We start from the raw sequence: 22,757 nt of genomic DNA on the forward strand, positions 1-22,757 counted from the left end.
TCAAATGAAAAATAAATTAAATAATCTGACTATTTTGATTAATTTTTAAATATTTTATACAAATCTTTTAAGGCAAAATATTTTTTATAATAATTCATAATATAAATAAAATAAATATCTGTTTATCTTAAAATAAAAATTTAAGTCAATATAAATATAAAATCATTTGTGGTCCCATCAAAATTCAGAAAATTGCACGATTTATTATCATCCTTGCCTAACTGTATACATTCTTCGTAACTAAGACTTTTGTTTTTGTAAAAATTTACATAGTTTTTAGAAATTAAAGTTTAAATGGGGACAACTTCCAATATAAAAGGGATGGGAATGGCACTTTGTTAATTTTTAAACTTTTGTCAACAGAAAAAATTAAAGTTCAATCAAAATGTTTTAATTTGTATTCTGCAGATCATACTCTCTTTCTTTTATTCTAATCCAAGAGTGTAATTGATGAATTGCACACATACTATGATCAATGGCTGCCATGCAACAAGATATCGGACAAAATCTAAGAAACTACCATAAAATACATGTGGTTTTTCCCATCTTTAATAATATGTAAAGGAAAATATTAATTTTTCTATCAAATTTAAAAATATATATATAAAATTCAATACCAAAAATAAATATATATCTTAAATTTTTAAGTTAAAATTTCTGTAAGTAAATAAAACTGTATATACATAACTTTAATAAGAAAGGATACGGATTGCAAAACATCCTCTTCAAATCTACCTTTTCTTTGCAATATGGACATGTTTGCTTCTTTCCTACAATGCACCATCCTCGAATGCAAAATTCGTGAAAGCTGTTCATTGTTTAAAGTAAATAACATGAGATTGAAAAAAACAAATTTAAATTAATATCTGTGTAAAGGATACGTATGACCACAGGCAAGTTTAAATGTTTTTTCAACAATTGCTTCAGAGTTATCTTGAATTAGTATCTTATTTCCACATACTGCACAAATGTGGGGTTCTAACTGTCGTACCGGAACTCCTGTTGTTGTGTAATACTGCAGAATGAAAATGGTGCATATTTCTTCTTCATTGGATTTTTAAAAACAATTTTCAAATTCAATGTTTGAAATTAAAAGCAATCTAAGGAAAAAATACTTTCCTTAACAGTAAATATGAATTATTATTATTGTTTTGACTAAAACTGATATCATTAATAATCCAATGAATAGAAATGGGAATCCTTACTTAAAAAATAAAATCAAGTGATTATAAAAATTCATATATTAGTCTCTATTACTTTATTTTCATGTAAGAGGTTTTTGAATATATTATATTATTGAAATAATTATATTCATTAAAAAGTGCATAACTAAAAATCTTAATTTAAAATTTACCCCAATAGTTGCAGCCATTTTATCTGTAATGATCTCTGCTACATCTCTTCCCAAAACACCATAATATAGACCATAGAACAATGTCATCAAACCTAAATCAAACCAGGGTTGGGCTTTTGATTTGAAAATGAGGTTCACACCCAACAATGTTAACATCATCACAATATAGCCAATTATTCCTAGTCCATAGCTTAACATATATATCAAATAAAACCATTTGTACACAAGTCTGTAAATATAAATTAATTATCAAAAGTTTTTTCAAGTATTAGCAAATTAAAAACTTAGATGATAAAATAATTCAATATTGTATTTACATACCGTGGAGTTGTACCTGATATTGGTTTTTGGAGAGCTTTACTCATAACAATACCAGTAAGTATAGTAACAACAAACCAGATTATAATAAATCGCCACCATCCATGATGTATAGAGACTATAATGGGTATTATCCACATTCCTAGAAGCGAAACTCTCTATTTAAGAGAAATATACCAAGCTTTACTAAAATAATTAAGATATAATGTTTGAATTTATTTTTTAAATTTATAATTTAAACATTACTTTTACTAGATAAACACATTGCAAGAATTATTCACAACATTTTTGATATTAAAATATTTTTAAGATAATAAAATCATTTTATTTTAATTGCTAAAATAAACAGTAAATTATTTAATTATATTCAATTTGATATTTTAAATAAGAAAAAATATATGTTACATATAGTAATATACCTAACACACTTTTAGTGCCAAAACTTTATGCTAATTTACTTTTAATCCTTTTAATTCATTCTAGTCAGAGCTGTATTATCATCAAATTACATGGACACTTTGAACTATGTTGTTTTGTTTGCACAAACTTCAAGTACACCATCATACATACTACCAAAATTTCACAGCAAATGCATCAATTTGTTTTTCTCCACTAGAAATACATTGCATTATATTGATGACTCATTTTGAGACAAAATGAGTCAACAATATAATGCAATGTATTATCAAAATGTAATCAAAATGGTGAGACAAAATTTTTTTGTCTCATCCATTTTAATTTTCCCCATACAATATAATTACAAAGATACACACTTGTAAAATTAATTTGAATTAGTAACATATAGAGTAACTGTACTAGAAATGTCAATTACTAAGTCTGGTTTTATATGTTGAGAAATATAAAAATACAGTCAAACCTCAGGTTTCAAACTTAATTCATCCCCAGAAGTTGTTCAAAGACCAATTTGTTCTAAAACCAAAACAAATTTTCTGATAAGAAACAATATACAATGTATTAATCCATTCCTGACCCCAAACAAAATCTTTTTTTTTTTTTTTTACCTTTTTAGATTATTTCATGCATAAAAATGCCTATAAAGGCAATACAATATTATATATAACATTATATTATCTATACAGTAGAGCATTGTTTATCCGAATCAATTGGGGACTGGGGTTGTTTGGATAACTGATTTTTCGGATAACCGATTATGTATGAAAAAATATATTAACCTATCCGATGTTGAAATTTTTCTCCATTGTGTATTGCTTTGTGTTGAATTTTTCTCCATTGCGTGTCACTTCGTGTTGAATTTTCGTCGATTTTAAGCCTAATGAAAATTTTTATAATAATAATCGAGGCTATTGTATCGGTAAAAATTATTTCTCTATTTTGAACAAACAAAATAAATATATTGAAAAATATAAAAACAAAAAAATTATACTTTAGAAGTTAATCTAGTATCAAAAACGTTCGATTCAGCACAGCACAATCCGATTGGAAAGCTTTCGGTTGACCGGCTTTCGGATAAATGATGCTCTACTGTATTACCATTTCACAAACAAATGCTATAAATAGAGACTCAACTCTGACTGCCTGGATGAAATGTAACCAAATCAAGACTGACAAGTATTTTATTCACACTTTCCAAAATATTATGTTATTTCAATTGTTTCAATTGATTTGATTTCAATTTGATTTTATTTTCAGTTTCAGTATAAAGGCCAGTTTTAATTATTATTTTTCCCTGGTGAAACAGTGTTTTATATTTTCTTTCTTGCACAGACACAATGTAGTGACGAATTTAAACACTATTATTTTATTATTTTTAGTTTTAATTAACTGGTTACCTAGTTTTAATGAATATTAAGTATTAATATTATAATATATAGTATTATACAGTATTATTAGACTTTTGTCATTTAATTTAATTTAAGCATATTTAAACAGGAATTCATGGATGCCATTTACATTACGTGAATCTCAATTAATGTAGGTTTTATTAATTCATTTGATTTAAATTAAACTATGGCACATACTGGAAAAACGGAAATTGTATCTTTCTTGCAAGCGCATTGAAATATAATTTAAATAGCAATATCATCGGTGATTTGTATTGTGTTGCAAAACAATCTCAGTGCCACTAACTTCTGAATTGATAGTCCTGTCACTGATTGGTCGGGCCGTTGACTTTCTTTAACATAGGCAGTATAGAAAGTTGATCATCGGTGGGTGGCTCTGTTGAGTAGCTTGTTCAGCAATTGGGGCAAAAATGAGTTCAAAATTTTGTTCGTAAACCAAATTGTTCAAAAAGTGAGGTGTTTGAAACCTAAGATTTGACTGTCTAAACTTTTTTTTTAAATACAAAATGCCATATTGATAGATAAACTTTTACTTTATCAAAAGCTATTTTCAAACTGATTAGAAAACAAATATTTCTCTGAAAGAATATTTTTTGTTAACACCATATACAAAATTTCTGTAGGTGTTATTCCGTTAAATTATAATTCCAGGGTACATGTGCAGTTTGTTTTTTGAAAATTTCTGTAATTGTTATCTACAATTAATATATAACCTATAGTTTAAATAAAATGTAAACATAATTAAAATTAATCTGTAATGTTTATAATGTCATTAATTACAAATAGAACCTATCCTTAAGATTTTATCTACAATACTTCTTGCAGATTTAATTCACTTATTTTCAACTTTAATACTTCACCAGCTAACTTATTTGTCAAAATTAACTCAAAAATAAAAGCCTCAATGGCTCCCCTTTGGAATAATTCTTATACTGTATGCTTTTAATTTAATTCTCTAACAGTAGAAGGTGTAACTTAACAATTTTCATGTTTAACTAACTAATTTTAAAAATTTTAATTTCTAAAAGGCAATAACTGGTACAGTGTCAATTATTAGTGTAGTTACCCTACATATCCAGAGACTTTTTAGGAAAACTAAGGAGTAAATATTCAAAACTGTGTTTAAAAAACAAGAAATGATGTAAAAAACTAAAAATCAATACAGTGAAATTTAACCAAAAACAATTTTACTTCAAAAGAAATTCTAGACACAGTCTGAGGCAGATAAAAATGATAATAGTGCTCTGCATATACTGAACATGCAAATATGCAATACTGAACATATGATTGTGTTATTTGAGCAATACTTTGCTCAAATAACACATACACACTGCATATATTCAAACCGTTCTAGCAAAAAAACTAGCCATTTTCAAGATTTGTGTCTATGTAGAATTTTTATAATTTGTCAAAAACTATAACATACTAAATTTTCAGCCAATTTAACTAATTATTTATTTTGTATTAAAGAGCTGATGCATAATGATTATGCAGGACACTTTAATACAAAATGGTGGCTTAACTGCCTACTTTAGGTCCAAATTACATAATATCTTTATAATTAATTAGCCATATTACGGTCTGATTAAAGCTTCAATGGAATTGTTTCACTGCTGTTTGGAGAAATTTGAGTTAGAGATATTTTAATCAATTTTTAATACAACTTTATGATATATCTTTTTGTGGCCTAAATTTAGCTAATTTTTCCAGACTTATCATATCTTGTAGGTCAAGTGATGAAATGAAGTCAGAGATCAGATCCAAAAAATATACACTTTTATTAACTTTATAATAACAACCTTAACTTTGACTAAATAAATAATTTAATCAAACTTTGTCAAATAATTTTATTTAATTTTTTATTTTTTAAATTTAATTAATCCAGCATGTAAAACTTGTACCTTTTGAATATGATGACAAAATCATGCTGATGTAATAATTATAATATCCAAATCAGCGATATTCTGAATTTACTATAAATCGAGGTATTCTTCAAGGTGAACCATTGTCTCCTTATTTGTTTAATTTTTATATTAATGATATTGATGAGCTGTTTCTAAATGATTTAGAAGGCATTTATATATACGGAAGAACATTTCATTACATTTTATATGCCAACGACCTGGTTTTATTGGTCCCAACCAAAGTTACTCTACAACATAAGCTTAATAAAATTAATGACTACTTGAACTCTATATTCTTATTAATTAACATCTCCAAATCAAAAATAGTTATTTTTAGAAACAATATCAAACTTGCAAACCAAGAGAAATCCTTCTACATAAATGAACAACCTTTAGAACTGGTCAATAATATAAAATACTTAGGTACATTTTTCAACTGGAACGGTAAATTTCAGATGCATTTGAAATATCTTAATGTTAAAATCAATCAACTAATCAATAACATTCTCTATTTGGGTGCTAGTTTAAAAATTACGAATCTAAAACTACATATGAAAATGTTTAATTCAATGATAATGCCAGCTATTCTGTATGCCAGTCCGATTTGGGCCATTGATTTATTTTATGACTTGGAAAAATTTCATATCATATTCCTACGAAAACTATATAAACTCGAACGTACTGTTCCTGGATACGCTATACGTGCAGAAACAAACAGATGTCAACTTTTCCCCTTCTTTATGAAAAGACTAATCAAATTCTACTACCGATTATTGAACTCAAAAGATGATAATATTAAATTTCTATTTCACATTATGAATACTCAAATGAATAACGATAATATCAACAAAACAACATGGTGCTATAAATTTAATAAAGTTTTACAATCTTTCGGAGTATCTAGTTCCTTATTTGACAACGATATTGACAATTGTAAAAATGCCTATTCTTATGATGATGGACTACGCATTCTCGCAATCAATGATTAGTGATCAAAATGCTATAATTAATTCAACATATCATCCTTGGTACTTACATATTCTAAGCCTTCCTACTCAATCGAACATTATCACAATGAACACATCTTTAAATATCAAACGTATGTTACTTCAACTGAGACTCAACAAATATTCCTTAATTGTAAACAATACTTATATTGACTTTTCAAGATCATGTTATTGGTGTAATTCCAACACATTTTCCGCACGTCATCTTCTCAGAGATTGTACAGCTTTGAAAAACTACCAAAAAAAATTTCAAACTTCAGACCTATTTTCTACAAATAATGAATTAAATTATAGATCCACTTTGGCCAATCTATCTAAAATGACTATGTATAAAATTGCTAATTTTTTTTTTACCCAAATTGTTAACGAATTGAATGTTCATTACACGAATTAATTATATGTTCAAGTGAATTATTATCATCTTTACAATTAACCTAATACTTTAAAGTACAAAGAATTGTAAGTACTGTACAATCAATTCCCCCTGTAACAAGGGCAGAAATATATTGTTTTCAATACTTATTCATTTTACAACAGCTGGTATAGCTAATGTGAAACAACAATGTGGTATGTAGCATACAAAAAGATCACAAACACCTGGTTTTACATTATAAAATGGTAAAACAGAATAACCAAATGATAAAACCAAATAATAAAAATGTACACAAGAAAAAATAAAAAAATTAAATTTTCCATTTATAAAAAAAAAATAAAATACATACGAATTCGAACATATACCTAAGCACTAATTTTCCAGCAAATAAACATAAACAAACTTACACTTCAAACGTTTTTGGCCACAAATTTATTGGCCTTCTTCAGGAAAACAACAGAAAAAAAAATGTTCTATTTATAGAATGCCTGTTTTTCCATTGAACCACTACAATCTGAGCCTTGCTTTTAAGTGCAATCCCACTGTTTTCAAACTTTTACACAATGACAAAGATCCATAGGATCCTTCCAGTTCCTCTGGTATTTATTCTACACCATACAAGATCACCAATTCAACAAAAAGAAAATGGAGTACATTGGCACAACCATGATCAACTTCCTACATAGAATTAAGAAACATAAATGGTCAGCAAACAAAGTCTAAGAAACACTACTCTATCAATATTCTCTAATAAGTCTATCATGGAAGTAATTTGAGCCCATGCTAAGATTATTAGACCTAAGAATGGCAAAGTGATCCTGAGCAAATTGGAAATCCTGGGAATTTACAAGCAAATTGATGCCAGAGCAGTGTTAACTAGTGAAATGCAGCCACCACTTGCAAATCATTATATGAAATAAAGTTTGCTTCATTTATTTTATTTCATATTATTTTTGTACTTATACTTTTGAATACTACATTTCATTTCTAGAATGTTTTAAACTTTAAAGTTTTGTATGTTCTATTGTGTTTTGTAATTTCTATTGTAATGATTCTTCTGTTGTAGAAGAATCATTAACTAGATCAAAAACATTATTGAAGTCATTAAAAATTTTAATTGCCAGAATAATTTAAGGTGTTGTTTGATTTATAAAAATATTCTTAATATTTCATTTCAAATTTTATTTGAAGTTTTACTGCTTCAATTAATTAATAAATTACATAGTAATAATTTTTTTAAAATTACCTGATACGATCTGTAATGCCTTTTTTTCCATTCTACTAAGACCACTTGAGCAACTAGAACAGATGCTATTAGAATTAATATCATCATTGCATGCATATTTTCATGTCCTTTATGTTTCTCATGTAATTGTTTATGGACTATCCTGAAAGATTTTGAAATTTGATTTATAATTATAACTCTTAAACAAAAAACTTTTTGTAACAAATAATACAATGCAGGACTTCTTAAGCTATGAACTGTGATCACATATAGGGTAGGGTCACATAACAAAATTTGGAGGTCATGAATACTTTGGCTAATATTTGCAAAGGATGTCACTTCAACCCAAAATGTTCTGTAATATTCTATAATATTGGTCAAGAAAAATAATTATGAAACCATTTTGATTTGTAGTTAAAAAGCATTTTATGGATACATAACAGAGAAATAAAGCATTCTTACATCCTGTCTCACTATGATCTACTAATATTTTTCAATTAATTCTACTCTTCTATTGAGTTTCATTATATTATCATTTACTTTTTCAAACTTTGCATTTCATATGCCATCATGTGAGGTAATACCAGCAAAATTTTATGTTCTTACAGAAACATAATAGTTTAATTAATAAAAATAAAAATTTTAATAAAATTTTCTTTCCGTTATTCCACAGCATTCAGTATAAAATTTGTACATCCATGGGTTGTATATTGTGACTAAGGATTGTGTTTTCCTGAACTTTTTGGATTCTTGAGAATTCCCAAATCAGTAAAATTTTTCCCGAGAATCTCGAGATTTAAAATAATAAATTATTTATAGAAGACTTGAATTAATTAGAAGAAAATAATTCAGAAGAAACTATACAAAGTAGGACTAGAAGACATAAGATTATCTCATATTTACTTAAGTTTTTAAGTATATTAAAAATTAATTGTATTTGTTTTTATATTTACTAATACTTTTATTATTAAAATAATTTTTCAATACACACAAATAGTCTATTGATTTGTCTGATAATGGATCCTTTGTTTTGACATAAAAATTCCAAAAATGGAGAAGTTCCTTTCATTTTGTGTTTGATGTTGGTTTTATGAAAAAAAGAATTTTTGAGCATTTTCAAATTCATTATTATTTTATCTGATGCTTCATAAATATTTATTTCCTGAGGTAATGAACAGAAATCACTCTCAGTTGTTTTGATTGGTGCCAAACTTTGTAAAGTCAATTCTTCCAATTTCTGAGACAAAATTTATATTTAAGATCTTTACTCTTATTTTTGTATGTTAAAATGAGCAGAGCAGTATTATTTAAATTCTCATTATTATAAAATCTATTCAAAACATATTGTAAAAAATACAAATAATGAAGACTTATACAAGTAAAAATATTCTTGTAGTTTTCCTTGTTCTTTCCATAATCACAGGTTCCATATTGATGGAGCAACCTTTCCTTATAGGTTACTTCACCACCTATAGCTGTGCAAATTGAGTAAAAGTTCCATGTTTTCAGATATTTTCCATAAAATTTCATATTGTAAAGAAAACATTTCTAAAAAAATCCAGAACAAAATACATTTTAAAACATATTGTAAAAAATACAAATAATAAAGACTTATACAAATAAAAATATCCTTGTAATCTTCCTTGTCAGCCTTTTCACAATCACTTTTTAAAATATATTTTGTCCTATATTTTTTGAAACTTTTTCTTTACAATCTATTCATTATACTTCTTGCTATATTTGTTTTATAATTTTTCATTTTCATCATTGATGATTGTAAAATCAAAATACAGTGGGTAATCGGTTAAGAAACAGTTCAGTTAATGAACAAATCAAATAATGAACACCTCACAGAACAAACACAAGAAGAAGTGATGTAAAATAATGAATACCGATTGGTCTTCTCTTGTCTTCAGGAAACAATTCGAAACTTTTCGGAGCGCGGGAAATGTCGACATCGACGCTCAACCCAGTATATACTAGTCAAATAGTATTCCTCTGAAAAATAAAAGGCTGGAATTAGAAGGGAGAGTTTCACTCTCCCTTCTAATTCCAGCCTTTTATTTTTCTAACAGAAACAATTCTTTTATAGTATTCACGAAGACTGTCGGATGGGCACTCATTAAGTTTTGCATCGATTTTTATTTTCGAAAGGTGAAGTATAATAGTAAAGATAGAGTGGGCAGAAGATGTCTGATGTTGAAGGGCAGTATGGCTTGAACAGGTCTACAGTAGGCCGCAGTTCAATCTTATCTAAGAAAGATACAGTATAATCAAGATAATTCAAGCAGTTAAGGAGTAACAAAAATCACATCTGAGAAATAAAGAACATTGAAGAGCTCATAATGGAACCTGAAACTGATCTGACGATAGAAGAACGCCAAGAACTCTTGAATGAAGAACACCAAGAAACTCGGTGAGATGTTTTCTTCTGAAAAAAAGAGATTAATGCCGATATCTGCTATTAAAGTTCTTTTGAAGAAGTGAGAGGATGTCAGAACAATGGTCTTAGAATGGCATCCAAACCAGGTTGAGGTTAATAGGCTTAGGAATCTCTACAATTACAATGCTATTAATTACTTCTGAAAAATCCTGAAGAGAGAAAAACAATTGATATTTGACAGATTCTTTAACACCCACAAATGGAAAAAACATGACTAACAAAAATGCAAGACTGTGTATATATGTATTTTTATTATTACATATAAATAAATATAGTAAGAAAGTATGTATTTTTTATTTTTGGGGGTCTCCAGAGCAAATTAATCAAATTCCCAAAAAACCTATAATAAATCGATAATTGGTTAACGAACAAAGTCTTGGAACGAATTATGTTTCGTTAACCAATCACTCACTGTATTAATCAACCGTCAAAAACATAGATGATGTTCTGCATTCTATAGTGTTGAATAATTCAGTCAAAATTTAACTTTATGCAAAATTAAACAAGCACATCCATCTCATTACTATGTAAATTTGCTTTTGTTCTAATAATTGTATGTATAATAAGAACTGTTTGGAATTAAGTTTCTTTGATTTATCATCAGTTAATGTTTTATTTGTGTATTTATTTATATATACTTATGTATGTATGTACCCAAGGTTACTTAAACATTCCTGGGCAAAAGGGAGACACAAATGAAAAAAGTTTAAGAAGCCCTGACACAATATCATTTGTTAAATTTGATATATCATATACACTTTTTTATAGATTACACACATATATATATATGATGCTATGTAATAATGTGTGTGTGTGTGATGTGTGTGTTTGCAGTGGTGATGTTCGAAATATTTAACAAAGGGTTCGCTAGCAGAAAATTTTTCCCTAACAATCACCGACAAACAAAATGGAAGTTTTGGCTAGAAATAAATACAATACCTTTTCTTGCGATATATCTAATAATCAGTGGCGTATTTGGAACGTAAGGGGCCCTGGGCGTAGACCAGGTAACAATAGTATATTAGTGCTGTCGACCTTTTTTTTCAGGCAGAGAAATTTTTCACCCCCAATGGCACTGCTCATAATAGACAGATGTCATCATCTCTCGAAATACAATATCCTTTTTATTTCGCTGTCCTTAGCCCGACACGTGTTCCACAGCCATCTTGTATTATCTCGTGCGCGTGAGATTGTGGGATCTCTCTTATGACTGGATCTAGTTTCAAGAACTCTCTTGAATCGATCGCGATGAAACCTCGTTTCGGTCGAGATTGAAACGGTCGAGAGAGATTGCACCAAGGCATAGTCCCCGACCTTGCTCACAATCTAAATTGAAATGCTAGATGAAATGCTGAAATGCTCGGTGCGAACAGGTATAAGGCTCTAGTTAGTAGTGTTACAGAGTATAATACGTATATTTTAATATATTTTTTAAAAGAAACGAAACCACTGCGAAATGTTACGTGTGTTTAACAAGGTTCGGGAAACTGAAAATTTTAACAACGGGTTCGGCCAAACCTCTGCGAACCCGCTGAATATCACCACTGTGTGTATGTATATATATAAAGAAGTTTTTTCTATCATAAACATCAAAAAATTAGTCTTTATTTAAAATTATTTATTCAAAGAATGATGATGATATTTTAAAATGGAAGAAAACATTTGTTTTTAATTTATTAATTTTTTTGCTGGTTTATTGGTGTTTACATGTAGTTATTATTTATTTATTCAAAATTCCAAATTTTACAAATGATGGAATTCCAAAAATTCCATCATTTGTAAAATTAATTTTTTTCAAATTATTTATTAACAAATTATTGTTAAATAATTATATAAATGAAAATCTTTCCATATTTGAATAATTTTTGACAAAATAAAACAAATATATTAATAATTATAATTGATATATAGAAAAAAGTTTAATAAAAAATTCTACTAGGAAACTATTCTGTATAAAATTTATAGAATTTTTCCATATTAACAAAATTTCATATATTATAAGTAATTAAAAAATATACTAGTGGTAATAAGAAGAATCAAATTTATAAATATACATACCTCCATTTTTCTTCATCTGACAACTTTGAAAAATCAACTGTCTGAAATTACAAATTTATTGTTATTATTGGGAAAATATAAAATCAATTAAATTTATAAAATTTAAAAAATTAAATATTCATATTTAATTGGAATTACATCTATTAATATAATTCAAATTATTTAAACTATGAACAACATGAAATTGTAAATAGATAAATATTTTATTTTATTAGTCGTCAAATTAGAATAAAATTTCATATTGAATGAAATTTTACTACTATATATATGTATATACACACAGTGAAATCTAGATTCAATGGACACTAGATTTAGTGGAGATCTATAAAGGTAAGCACAACTTAGACAAATGCATGGATAGATGAGAAAAGCAGTGAGCAGAGAAACAAAAATTTGGCTATATTTTAAGTTATGAACACACAGCACTAGGCAGGCAAACAGAGGGGATGAGTTGCATGGAAGGAAATACATCTTTCATTCTTGAGGTGGCAACATCTCAAGAATGAAAGATGTATTTCCACTTCAAACCAACAATGTCACTAACCCAGGTGCATAGTTAATAAATCTCCTGGCACTCATTAACCGAAATTGTTCCCCCTTGTTTTGAGGTAAACACTGTCATTTGTAAATATTTCTTTTAACATGGCAGATAAGACTTTAATTTCTCTGATACAAAACTATGAAGAATTATATAATTTACAGCATACTCTTCTAATAATAGGCAACTTAACATTCATATCAAGAAAAAAAATGCCTAGTCTGAATATATTCACTCTTTTGCACTATTTCTTCTTGACTTACAACTGCAATGTGACCAAATACACACACACTACAATTCCATTCATTTTACCCATCCCATCTGTTCACCCAAGTGTGCACTTACCTTAATACTTAGCAGACAAAATGTCTAGTAACCAGCATAGTGATATGTCTATTAGAGTATTTAAACTTTGATTAAATGAACACTGTTTTCTGCAAACAACAGATAAAGGTTTCTTAAATAACAAATTACATGTTTTTCATGAATATTTTTAAAAAAAATAATGATAACATTGAAGATAAATGGTATTTTTTTTAAATATTCAGAGGAAAGATTTAATTGTTGTACTGTCTATTTAACAGAGGTTCTAGAATAGTAAGGATAGGAATCTTTATCTGGATTCTACAAAATGATTTATAGAATTTTTGTGTCCTTAACTTGTCACATGAAGTTTTTACAGTTCCATTTTTTGATGGTATTCTGATAATTTATGAATGATTGATGCAAAAAGTTACATTAGCATTTCTGCCTTGTAGAAACAGAAGAGAGACATGAAAAAACTCATTTGATTTGTTTAATTTAAAACAAATTAAATGAGTTTCATTTACACTTGAAATCATCTAAGGTTTTTTAATTATGTTGTCATTCTTACTATATTCTTTCATTTTTTCATTGAATTTCAACTTCATACAATATATTTCTTTTTCGGAGGCATTTATAGTATCATTGTCCCACATTTTCTTCTCCAACAAATGTAGTTCCTATATCCATCTCCATTTCTAAGTCACTCTAACTATAAACATGACACACATAAAATGAGATGTTATTATTTAAATTCTACTAAATGCTAACTAAAAAAGCAACTGTGATTATTACACACACATTAGCAACCTAGGCAAAGCCATGTTTTTAAGAGGTGTTTGAAGACATGACCAATGTACTGTACTAACACAAAAAAGGGAAAGGGACATTGTGCTAGCACTGTCGATAAGTCACATTACAATAAGTCTAAAATCAACCAGGCTAATTGAACAAACTGAAGTTCACTTTCTTAATTGCCTAAAGCTCTGTGGGCTGATTACAAAATACCTAAGAAATGTAAGGCTGAATAGCAAATAGATGACGATTTTTCAATTTGTCAGGTACATTGTAAAATGACAATGTATCTGACAATGAGCTGAATTTTCCAGTTCACCTATGACATATACATAAGAATAAACAATTTTCAACTGAAGCAATATCAAAGACATTTGTATATCCATGGAAATGTCTGCTTGATCACATAAGGTTTAGATTATCATAAATTAGGCTTCAAATGGATCTTTAAGTGTCTCAGCATGTAGCAAGAAATCTCAAAGAATGTTATCTCATGCATTTTGAATGTACAAGGGAGAGCTTAAAGAAATGGCTCTCTCTTCCAGATCATTGCAGAAGACAAAAACTGGTGTCACCATAATGAACCAGAAACCAAAGTTGACAATGACAATGTAGAGGTTTCACTCAACATCATTTCATAGAAATAAATTTAAAGCTGCCAGCAAGGTTATGGTAAAGGTATTTTTTGACCAAGAAAGACTTTTACTGTTAAACTTCAAAATGAAATCACTGCCAACTACTACTGTACAAAACTGGATCAACTGCAAGTTGCAATGAGCAATTAATTATTGTAATATCATCACAATGCCAGGCTGCAATTTTTAATATATGCTCCCAATCTCAAATTAGTAACATCTTGTCCCTGTACATCATACTTTTCCTGATAACAACAGTGTCATGCTAATCTGGGGAAAATTTTTGAATTGAAATACATAGTTAATTGAAACCTCCTGCCACTAAGCTTTCCATAGCTGGTTTCGACTTTTATCTATCTAACACTGTTTTCAAGATTAAGGAAGGACAGATAGACAACAGTAAAACTTCATAGGTCTACAATTTTTCCAATTGCAGCCCAATCAAGAATATGCATCCAAATAGATCATATCTGTAGTCATATTACTTCATGACAATGCTAGATTACATGTGCTAGGGCCATCAAAGATAAACTGGTGTAATTCAGATGAAAAATATCCCCATCCATTGTACAGTCTTGACCTTACAACTTTTGAATCTTCAGACACAGGAAAGGGGCATTGAAATATTTTAAGTTACTATTAGACATAGAAGTCACAGCCACTATTCAAAAATAGCCAACCAAAAGAATTCTTCCAAAACGAATATTTTATTTGTTGATACTCTGAAATAACTTCTGGGATATATGGGGAAGTCTAAGGGGCTTTTAGAAATTTTCTATATTCTCAAAGTTGTCAATAAATAGAAATTTTTTGAATCCTCCGCATAATTAATCATTAGTTTCTATTAAATTCATATAACATGACACTTACCAATTATGTTAATATTATTAGATAAAAATAGCTCTTTAATTTCAATGATTCTTTGTCTAATTTCTGTTATCTCATATCCTACAAAACAAAATGATCTATCAATTATTTAAAAACCCATCAAGTATCATAAAATATACAGCAGTTTTTTAATGAACACCTGATTTAAGAAATTAGTTATTCAATCCTGAATGGATGTGCTAAATCCAGATTCTACTGTACATAACAGTGTGTCACTAGATATTTTTATCATATAGTTTTTATGTATTCTTGGATTAACAAATTTTTTGTAGACATCAACATATGAAAAGTATAGATTTGAAATATATTAAAATAAGCAGGGTAAACAATAATTTTAATTTTTAATGTTTTTCTCCCTCCAAATAAAAAGTTATTTCTCATCATCTATTTAGAGAAAATAAATCTGCATTGTAACAAAATCACAGACCAAAGAACATAATACATTATTTTTCTTGATGCAATGCACATTACTTAGAACTTGTTTGTAAACTTGTTTCAGATTAAAAAATATAATTTTGCAGTTACTCACTATTCACTTCTACCAGAATTTTAAAAATTTGCATTATTAAAAAAAAAACTTGCATCCATGTCAGCACATGGATAGGGTCAGCTCAATAGATGAGGTAGTGAGGTGAGTGTCTCAAGAGGCAAAATGAACATTCAAAAATTTCAAAAAGAGAAAAAATAAATAAAAATAGTAAGTCAAATACTGCAAAGTTCCATAATGTATAAATAGTTTATATAAGAGTGCAGGCACTAGAAATCACTCTCTATTTTCAACCATTCTAGAAGCAAGAGAAACAAAATTCAGTTTCACTCAGGTGAAAGCTACCATTGATTTGATACTGCACACGGGTGTACAGCCTAGTGTTGTGGAGAGTTAGAGTCGCCAGAGTCAGATGTTTTAGGGCAGAGTCAGAGTCAAAAGAATTTTATGAACTCTGACCTTGAATTTTACTATTGGTAAAATGCAAAGTACAAAAAATACTTTTTAATTAGTATCTAAAGAAATTTCTTAGAAAACACACACTTCAATAAATTTAGATATCAAAAAGATAGTCATCTATAAAAGCCATTTCACACCAAAATGTTGTGTGTATCACATATGACATGCTCTATACTTTCAGAAAATAGCTTTCATTAATTTAAATGAATATATTAACATTTCCTAGAGAGCTGTACTCTCTATATGACAAATGCTAGGCTCAGTACAACTTTGCTATTACCAAATCAAAAATAACAAAACATTACACAATCAATCAAAACTTTATTCATACTAGGCTATTGCCTGTTACAACATTACACAATAACTGACTGACTTTGCATTTGTAAAAATATCTTAACCTTTATATATTATTACTACTTTTTGAGTATATCATATGCTACACAAAAAAGTTGAAACTGTGTGTGAATGTATTGATTGACAGGTTTTAAATATTGGCAATACAAATCAATGGCAATATGCCATTCATTTTCTTAGATGTTCCCTGTATTCGAGTTATCCTGTTTTCTCTACATTTTCTTGGGATAGCTTTTTGTATCTTTCTGCTGGCGTCACTGAAGATGTCCTTAAACTCTGAAACATTTCTTCATCAGGAGGAGTCATTTTCTTCAACTCAAAGACTTTTCTTTCGTGATGATCGTTTACGGCAATGTTTTTCTTCTTTGGAGCAGAAGCAGAATCTCCTTCCGATGAAGAAATGCTTCAGAGATTTAAGGACATCTTCGGCAACGCCAGCAGAAAGATACAAAAAGCTATCCCAAGAAAACAGAGAAAACAGGATAACTCAAATACAGGGAACATCTAAAAAATTCAAAAGCCAGCAAGGCCAAGGGAAGATGATCGAAATTAAAAATATGTCAATCAGGGAATGTACATTCTGGAAGGTCTTTTAAGGAAAATTGGCCCATATTCAGGCATTAGTGATGTGAAAAAAACTCAGACAACTTCACAAGCTAGCCAAAGTTAGCCAAAGAATGAACCCGAATCAACTACCAGTGTTTAGGAATCAAATCTTCTTAGTCACTAGTGCAGCATAGGTGTAGGATGAAGAATGACATACAGATGGATTCTACATGAAAAATTTTTGCAAGAGTCTGGAACACTATTGCTTAGCCATCTGGCTGGCTTCCAATGTGTGAGAAAAACAGAGAATGTCTTTGAAATTGGTACTTAAAAGTTTCACCATGTTACTAAATTAAGAATGAAAAGTGACAATAACAAAAAGCTTAGGTACCACTTCAAAATGCCAAGCTTATCTTTACCAAAGAGAAACTCCCAAGAAAAAATTTTGACTTTCATTTCAGGTGCCATAATTTTTACTTGATGCTACATTTCAGATGTTTTTCTTTAGATATCAATTTTTTATTTATTTATTAATTTGACTAATTAATTTTCTCACTGCCTTTTTATTGATTGCAAGTTATTTATGACTATTTATTACTGCTTCTAAAACATAATTTTATCTTAAATCAATCCAATAGAAAAACAATGAAAAAAATAAATAAAGATTAGAATCTAACTGCTACAAACTAAGAGAGGGATAGAAAACTGCAAAATGTAATTAATAGGATTGTTCCAGCTTATTCACTGGCTTAAGTTCTCAGGTCATGATTGTATGTATTGATTAATATTTTTTCCAAAATTCGTATTTTAAAATTCTATTATATACTTGAGTTTAGTCAACCATTGATAGGTTATTAATCTGGAAAATACTATTCCTGTAGTAGCTGGAATGGGAGAAACTATTTTACAGACCAATTTATTATGTCATTCATCAAATCATTACTTTTTGCATTTTTTGATATTTAATTTTTTCTTTAAAATGATTATTAACTAATAAAAGAGGAATTCTTTTGGCTGATTAAGATATATGTTTCTTTATATACTCAAAAGTTTTTCCAAGGTAAATTCATTATATCTGTTTTTTGATTTTCACCATAAATTTTAATACAACTTTTTAGAGAGAAATTTTAGACAAAGATATTCAGATATCCAGTGGTATCTTTCTTATAAAAGGAGTCATAATGTGACATTTTAAAAAAAAGGAAAAGGTCAGAGAGTTGGAGTTGCACATTTCAAATTTGTTGGAGTTGGAGTCAGTCTATTTGTCTACTGACTACTCCACTGGCACAACTAATGTAAGAAAAGAAACTTGAAAGCAGTTAAAAAAATTCAGTATATTTATTCTGACTAAGCACTCTTCAAGACTTTCAATTCCATCTTTAGATCAACAACATTTATATTTATACCCATGAAAAGGTCTGTTCCAGTTTTAAGAGTTGTATAACCTATTTTTCAAAACAGCTACAGGTGTGATGAATAATATATTGAAATATCATATGTGAAAAGATAGTTGCATGATCAAATCAGCTAAAGCATGTTACTTTGGATATGAGGAAGTTCCACTGTTTGGCCCAAGCAGATGGTCTGTGTGAGCCTCAATGTTATTTATTAGCATGCTTTAATTTGAAGATTGAATGTCACATGAAAAGTGACTACACTAAACTTTGCTTCAAATATAATGAGTTTATTATATTAGTTACAAAATACACATTATTAAAGTGTTTATATGGTTCTTTCATCAACAATACATACTATTTTTCTTGCATTTTAATCATTTTATAATTTTTCTAAAGTTTCTTCTTATAATTTCTGGATTTATCATCTCCCTGAATAAATGGAAATTCAACAATATATTTTAAGACAATTTCTAAATTCATTGGCAATTATATTCCCTTTGTGGCCTATCAGCAACTTAATTTTTCTTTTTATTGTTTAATTATTATATTGAAGTGTAGAATGACTTCTTTCAAAGTTATGAACATCAGAATTTTTATTTACTGTTAAATTTAGTTATTCACCTTTCTATTATCCTTTTTTGAAGGTTATTTTGTTAACATTTGACAATGCTTTCCAGTTTTATTACCTAATTTACATGATTTTGTTGGTGTATTAGAATTGAATTCCACAAAACTATCAAATTTATGATAATGACTTCAAAAGATAAATAAATAAGTATTCTACCTATTTATATATCAAATAAATAAAAAGTAATATTGTTATTTTTTATGAATTTGTAAAACTATATAAATTAGAATGTCATCACCAGGTGTTAAAAAAAAAAAAAAAAAATCACTGTAAAGCTAATAAAGCATGTTTTTAGTTAAGCTGGTCTGCTGTAAATGAGATCTGAAAATTATAGTACTATAAGCCTAGCATGCTTATAATACTATAATTAAGACATTTTCTTCTGCTAGGTCAGAAAGACCTAGCAGAAGAAAATGTAATTATAAGAAAATGTAAATGATAATAGTACTATTATGATTATTGGAAGAAAGACCTAGCAGAAGAAATTTAACAGTTCTAACTTTTGTCCATTACTAAGAAAAAGTCCATTATTGCAAAGTTAGCTAGACTTAACAATTTAATAATTCTAGTGTAAAATGGTTTTTCGTCAGTTAATGAATGACCTCACACAAACTTTATGGAAAATGAGTCGTGGATTGGGCTGAATCTTTAATGTTTTGTAGTTCTAGTGGTCCTGATCAAATGTCTCCATATACATATATTTGAATTACTAAGTATCCAAGATGCAAAAACAACGTATTTCACAAATGTCAAAACTTAGGTCCTACTGTCTTAGTTTTCAGTCTATATTGAAACTGACATGTCTAACTTGTTCATTTTTGAGAATAACTTTTTTAAATTATTAGTAAATGAATATATGCTCATTTAGGATTTTTATTTACTAAAGGGAAAAAAAGTATTATTATTCAAAGATTAATTAAAGGGCTTCATACAACAAGTCCAAGTATATTTTATAAAATATTTCAGGCAAGAAAAGAAACATTTTACACTTAGAATAAAATTTGAATAACTCATTTAATAGATTCTGTTTCAAAGATGTATAGGTAAGAAAATATTTTGGTTTGTTTTTAACTTTAGCTTTTTAACTTTCTGTAAACAATAATAAAAACTTTACATGACTCATTTATCAGACATTACTTACATTAGCTACATAATCTTCAGTCAGTCAGACATAATCTTACATTAGCTACTTTAAAATGCATTGTGTATAATGTTTCTTATTCACTTTCACTTTACATTTATAACCTTCAGATTTTTATAAAATTGAAAATTATGGTATGTTGTCTCACATGTGAGAGCACCAAAGTTTTCTGCTATACAACTTTAAAGATAAATACAGAAGTTATTATTATTACTTTTTTAACAATAGCAAATTCTCTATATATTATTATTATTATTATTATTGAATGTTGCACCAAGTGTTGTGTTGTGGTCAAAAGATATAAAAGCTGTAAAAAAAGCTAATTTAAAAAATTCAATCGCTCGACTGCTTGTTGCACCAGTCTTCAATTTTTGTATACGAAACTTTCCTTTCGGTTACTGGATCCTTGTTAAATCCATCCAATTAAAACATACAATTGAATATTTTGAATTTAACAATTATTAATGGGTCAATTTTATTATCCAAACATTTAATTATCAAAGCACTCAATGCAGAAATCTACAACGATAAAATGTTTAATATTCAATTACAGAGATAAATATTTGAATCTAGTAAAAAAAACAGACATCAGCATTAAAAAAATACATAATAAAATAAATAAACAAACAAAATTTCATTCAACAAATTCAAACAATTTTGGTTATATCACTCTTACAAATTCAGTGATGCATCTCATCTGAAATAAATAAGAGCAAGATGATTTAATGTAAATAATATTGTGAGAAAATATTTTTTACACAGTCATATTTGGAAATCAAGTGACACTTTTATACTTCCAAGTAAATGAAATTTTGTATATTATTGCATAATCTTTTTTATAATATTATTTAAAATACATTAAAAATCTCCATTTCTAATTTCTGCTCTTTAATAAATTAAACGAGAACAGTATTGTTTGTTTGTTTATTACGAATAGATTAACATAATATCTTCTAATTTACACGAAATACCACGTGACTCGCTATTTCCTCTTCCTTTCTTTCAGGTAGAAAAAGAATTGTTTTTCTGAGTGTTTGCTACAGTTTTTTTTATAGGTTAAGCTTATTCAATTAAACGAAACACGTAATATGTTCTAAAAAGCCTTATAAACGTTATTTACCTCGTTAATTTGTAATTCTTCATCTCTCATGTGCTTCTCGTGATGCTCCCAATCCATCTTCTAAATATTGTTACAAAAAAAAAGAATTAATACAGTTACTGCCATCTACGCGATTTGATTATTTTTTTAGAAATAATTTATTTATAGAATATTAAGAATATATTAAAAAAAACATATTTAATGTAATATTATTTATAAAAATATAATAATATAATATAATATTCCCTTTTTAATTATAAATAACAGTTTAAACAAAATGCAAAAACGATTTTTTTTAAAAATAAAGTTCAGTAAAATACTAATATTTTCAATGAAGAATAGTCTGAATTATTATTAATTATTTTGAAAATATTTGAAAAATACAATAAATATTCAACTATAATTAGTCAAAAACGAGAAATCGACATATTAAAGCTATAATGCTCGGATCAAATTTTTACTCATTACCATTACATGAGTAGATAGATCAGCATGGTGTATGACGGGAAAGACTATCCCACGGGGGCAATCTAACCCGTGTTGTTCATGATTCGTGATAATTTCATGGTCATGGCAACTACCATGAAATTATGCGCATGGTCATGGCAACTACCATGAGAAGACGCTTACGTTTCATTCTGCTAGAGCATATTTCGAGTCCTGCTGGGATCTACAAACTTTCGCGGGTGATATTTGTCTCGTCTTTTACCATCCGATCGCATCATTGTAGATCTGGCCGAATCCATAATGGTGATTTTAAAAATATAATACTTCATTGACCTCAAGATGGAAAGCTCTACGTATCGTAAGAACTGTAGTAGTAAGTGTAGTAAGTAGAAGTGTAGTGGATAAGGCTATGAGTTCGATTCTAGGCGACTTCAGTTTCTTATTTTTTGTTTTTAATGTTATAGACCAGGGATGGCAAACCTTTTTGAGTCCGCGTGCCATATTGTAAGCATACTTAGCTTTAAAGATGTTAATG

At 28.2% G+C, this 22,757-nt stretch overlaps 1 protein-coding gene across 1 annotated transcript; it reads right to left on the bottom strand.

Annotated features, from left to right (window-relative positions):
* Positions 1-183: 183 nt before the first annotated feature.
* LOC136986642 (E3 ubiquitin ligase Rnf121) lies at positions 184-21,918 on the bottom strand. The gene is made up of 8 exons (XM_067284225.1): positions 21,797-21,918; positions 12,506-12,546; positions 8,026-8,167; positions 1,676-1,830; positions 1,355-1,583; positions 882-1,015; positions 707-808; positions 184-546 (listed from the first exon to the last, which is right to left on the bottom strand). Exons 1-8 carry the CDS (start codon positions 21,851-21,853, stop codon positions 426-428), a joined length of 981 nt encoding a protein of 326 aa, XP_067140326.1. The 5' UTR covers positions 21,854-21,918; the 3' UTR covers positions 184-425.
* Between the last annotated feature and the right edge of the window lie 839 nt (positions 21,919-22,757).

This window comes from Centruroides vittatus, unplaced genomic scaffold (genome assembly GCF_030686945.1).
Source record: "Centruroides vittatus isolate TY-2023 unplaced genomic scaffold, ASM3068694v2 scaffold_1167, whole genome shotgun sequence".
NCBI classification, from domain to species: Eukaryota; Metazoa; Arthropoda; class Arachnida; order Scorpiones; family Buthidae; genus Centruroides; species Centruroides vittatus.

Excerpts from the sequence above, each read along its gene's own strand:
- LOC136986642 (XM_067284225.1), bottom strand. The coding sequence starts at position 21,853 with ATGGATTGGGAGCATCACGAGAAGCACATGAGAGATGAAGAATTACAA. Across the intron at positions 1,831-8,025 it reads GGCATTACAGATCGTATCAG|AGAGTTTCGCTTCTAGGAAT; the intron begins GTAATTTTAAAA and ends TCTCTTAAATAG. Across the intron at positions 809-881 it reads AAACTTGCCTGTGGTCATAC|CTTTCACGAATTTTGCATTC; the intron begins GTATCCTTTACA and ends AACAATGAACAG.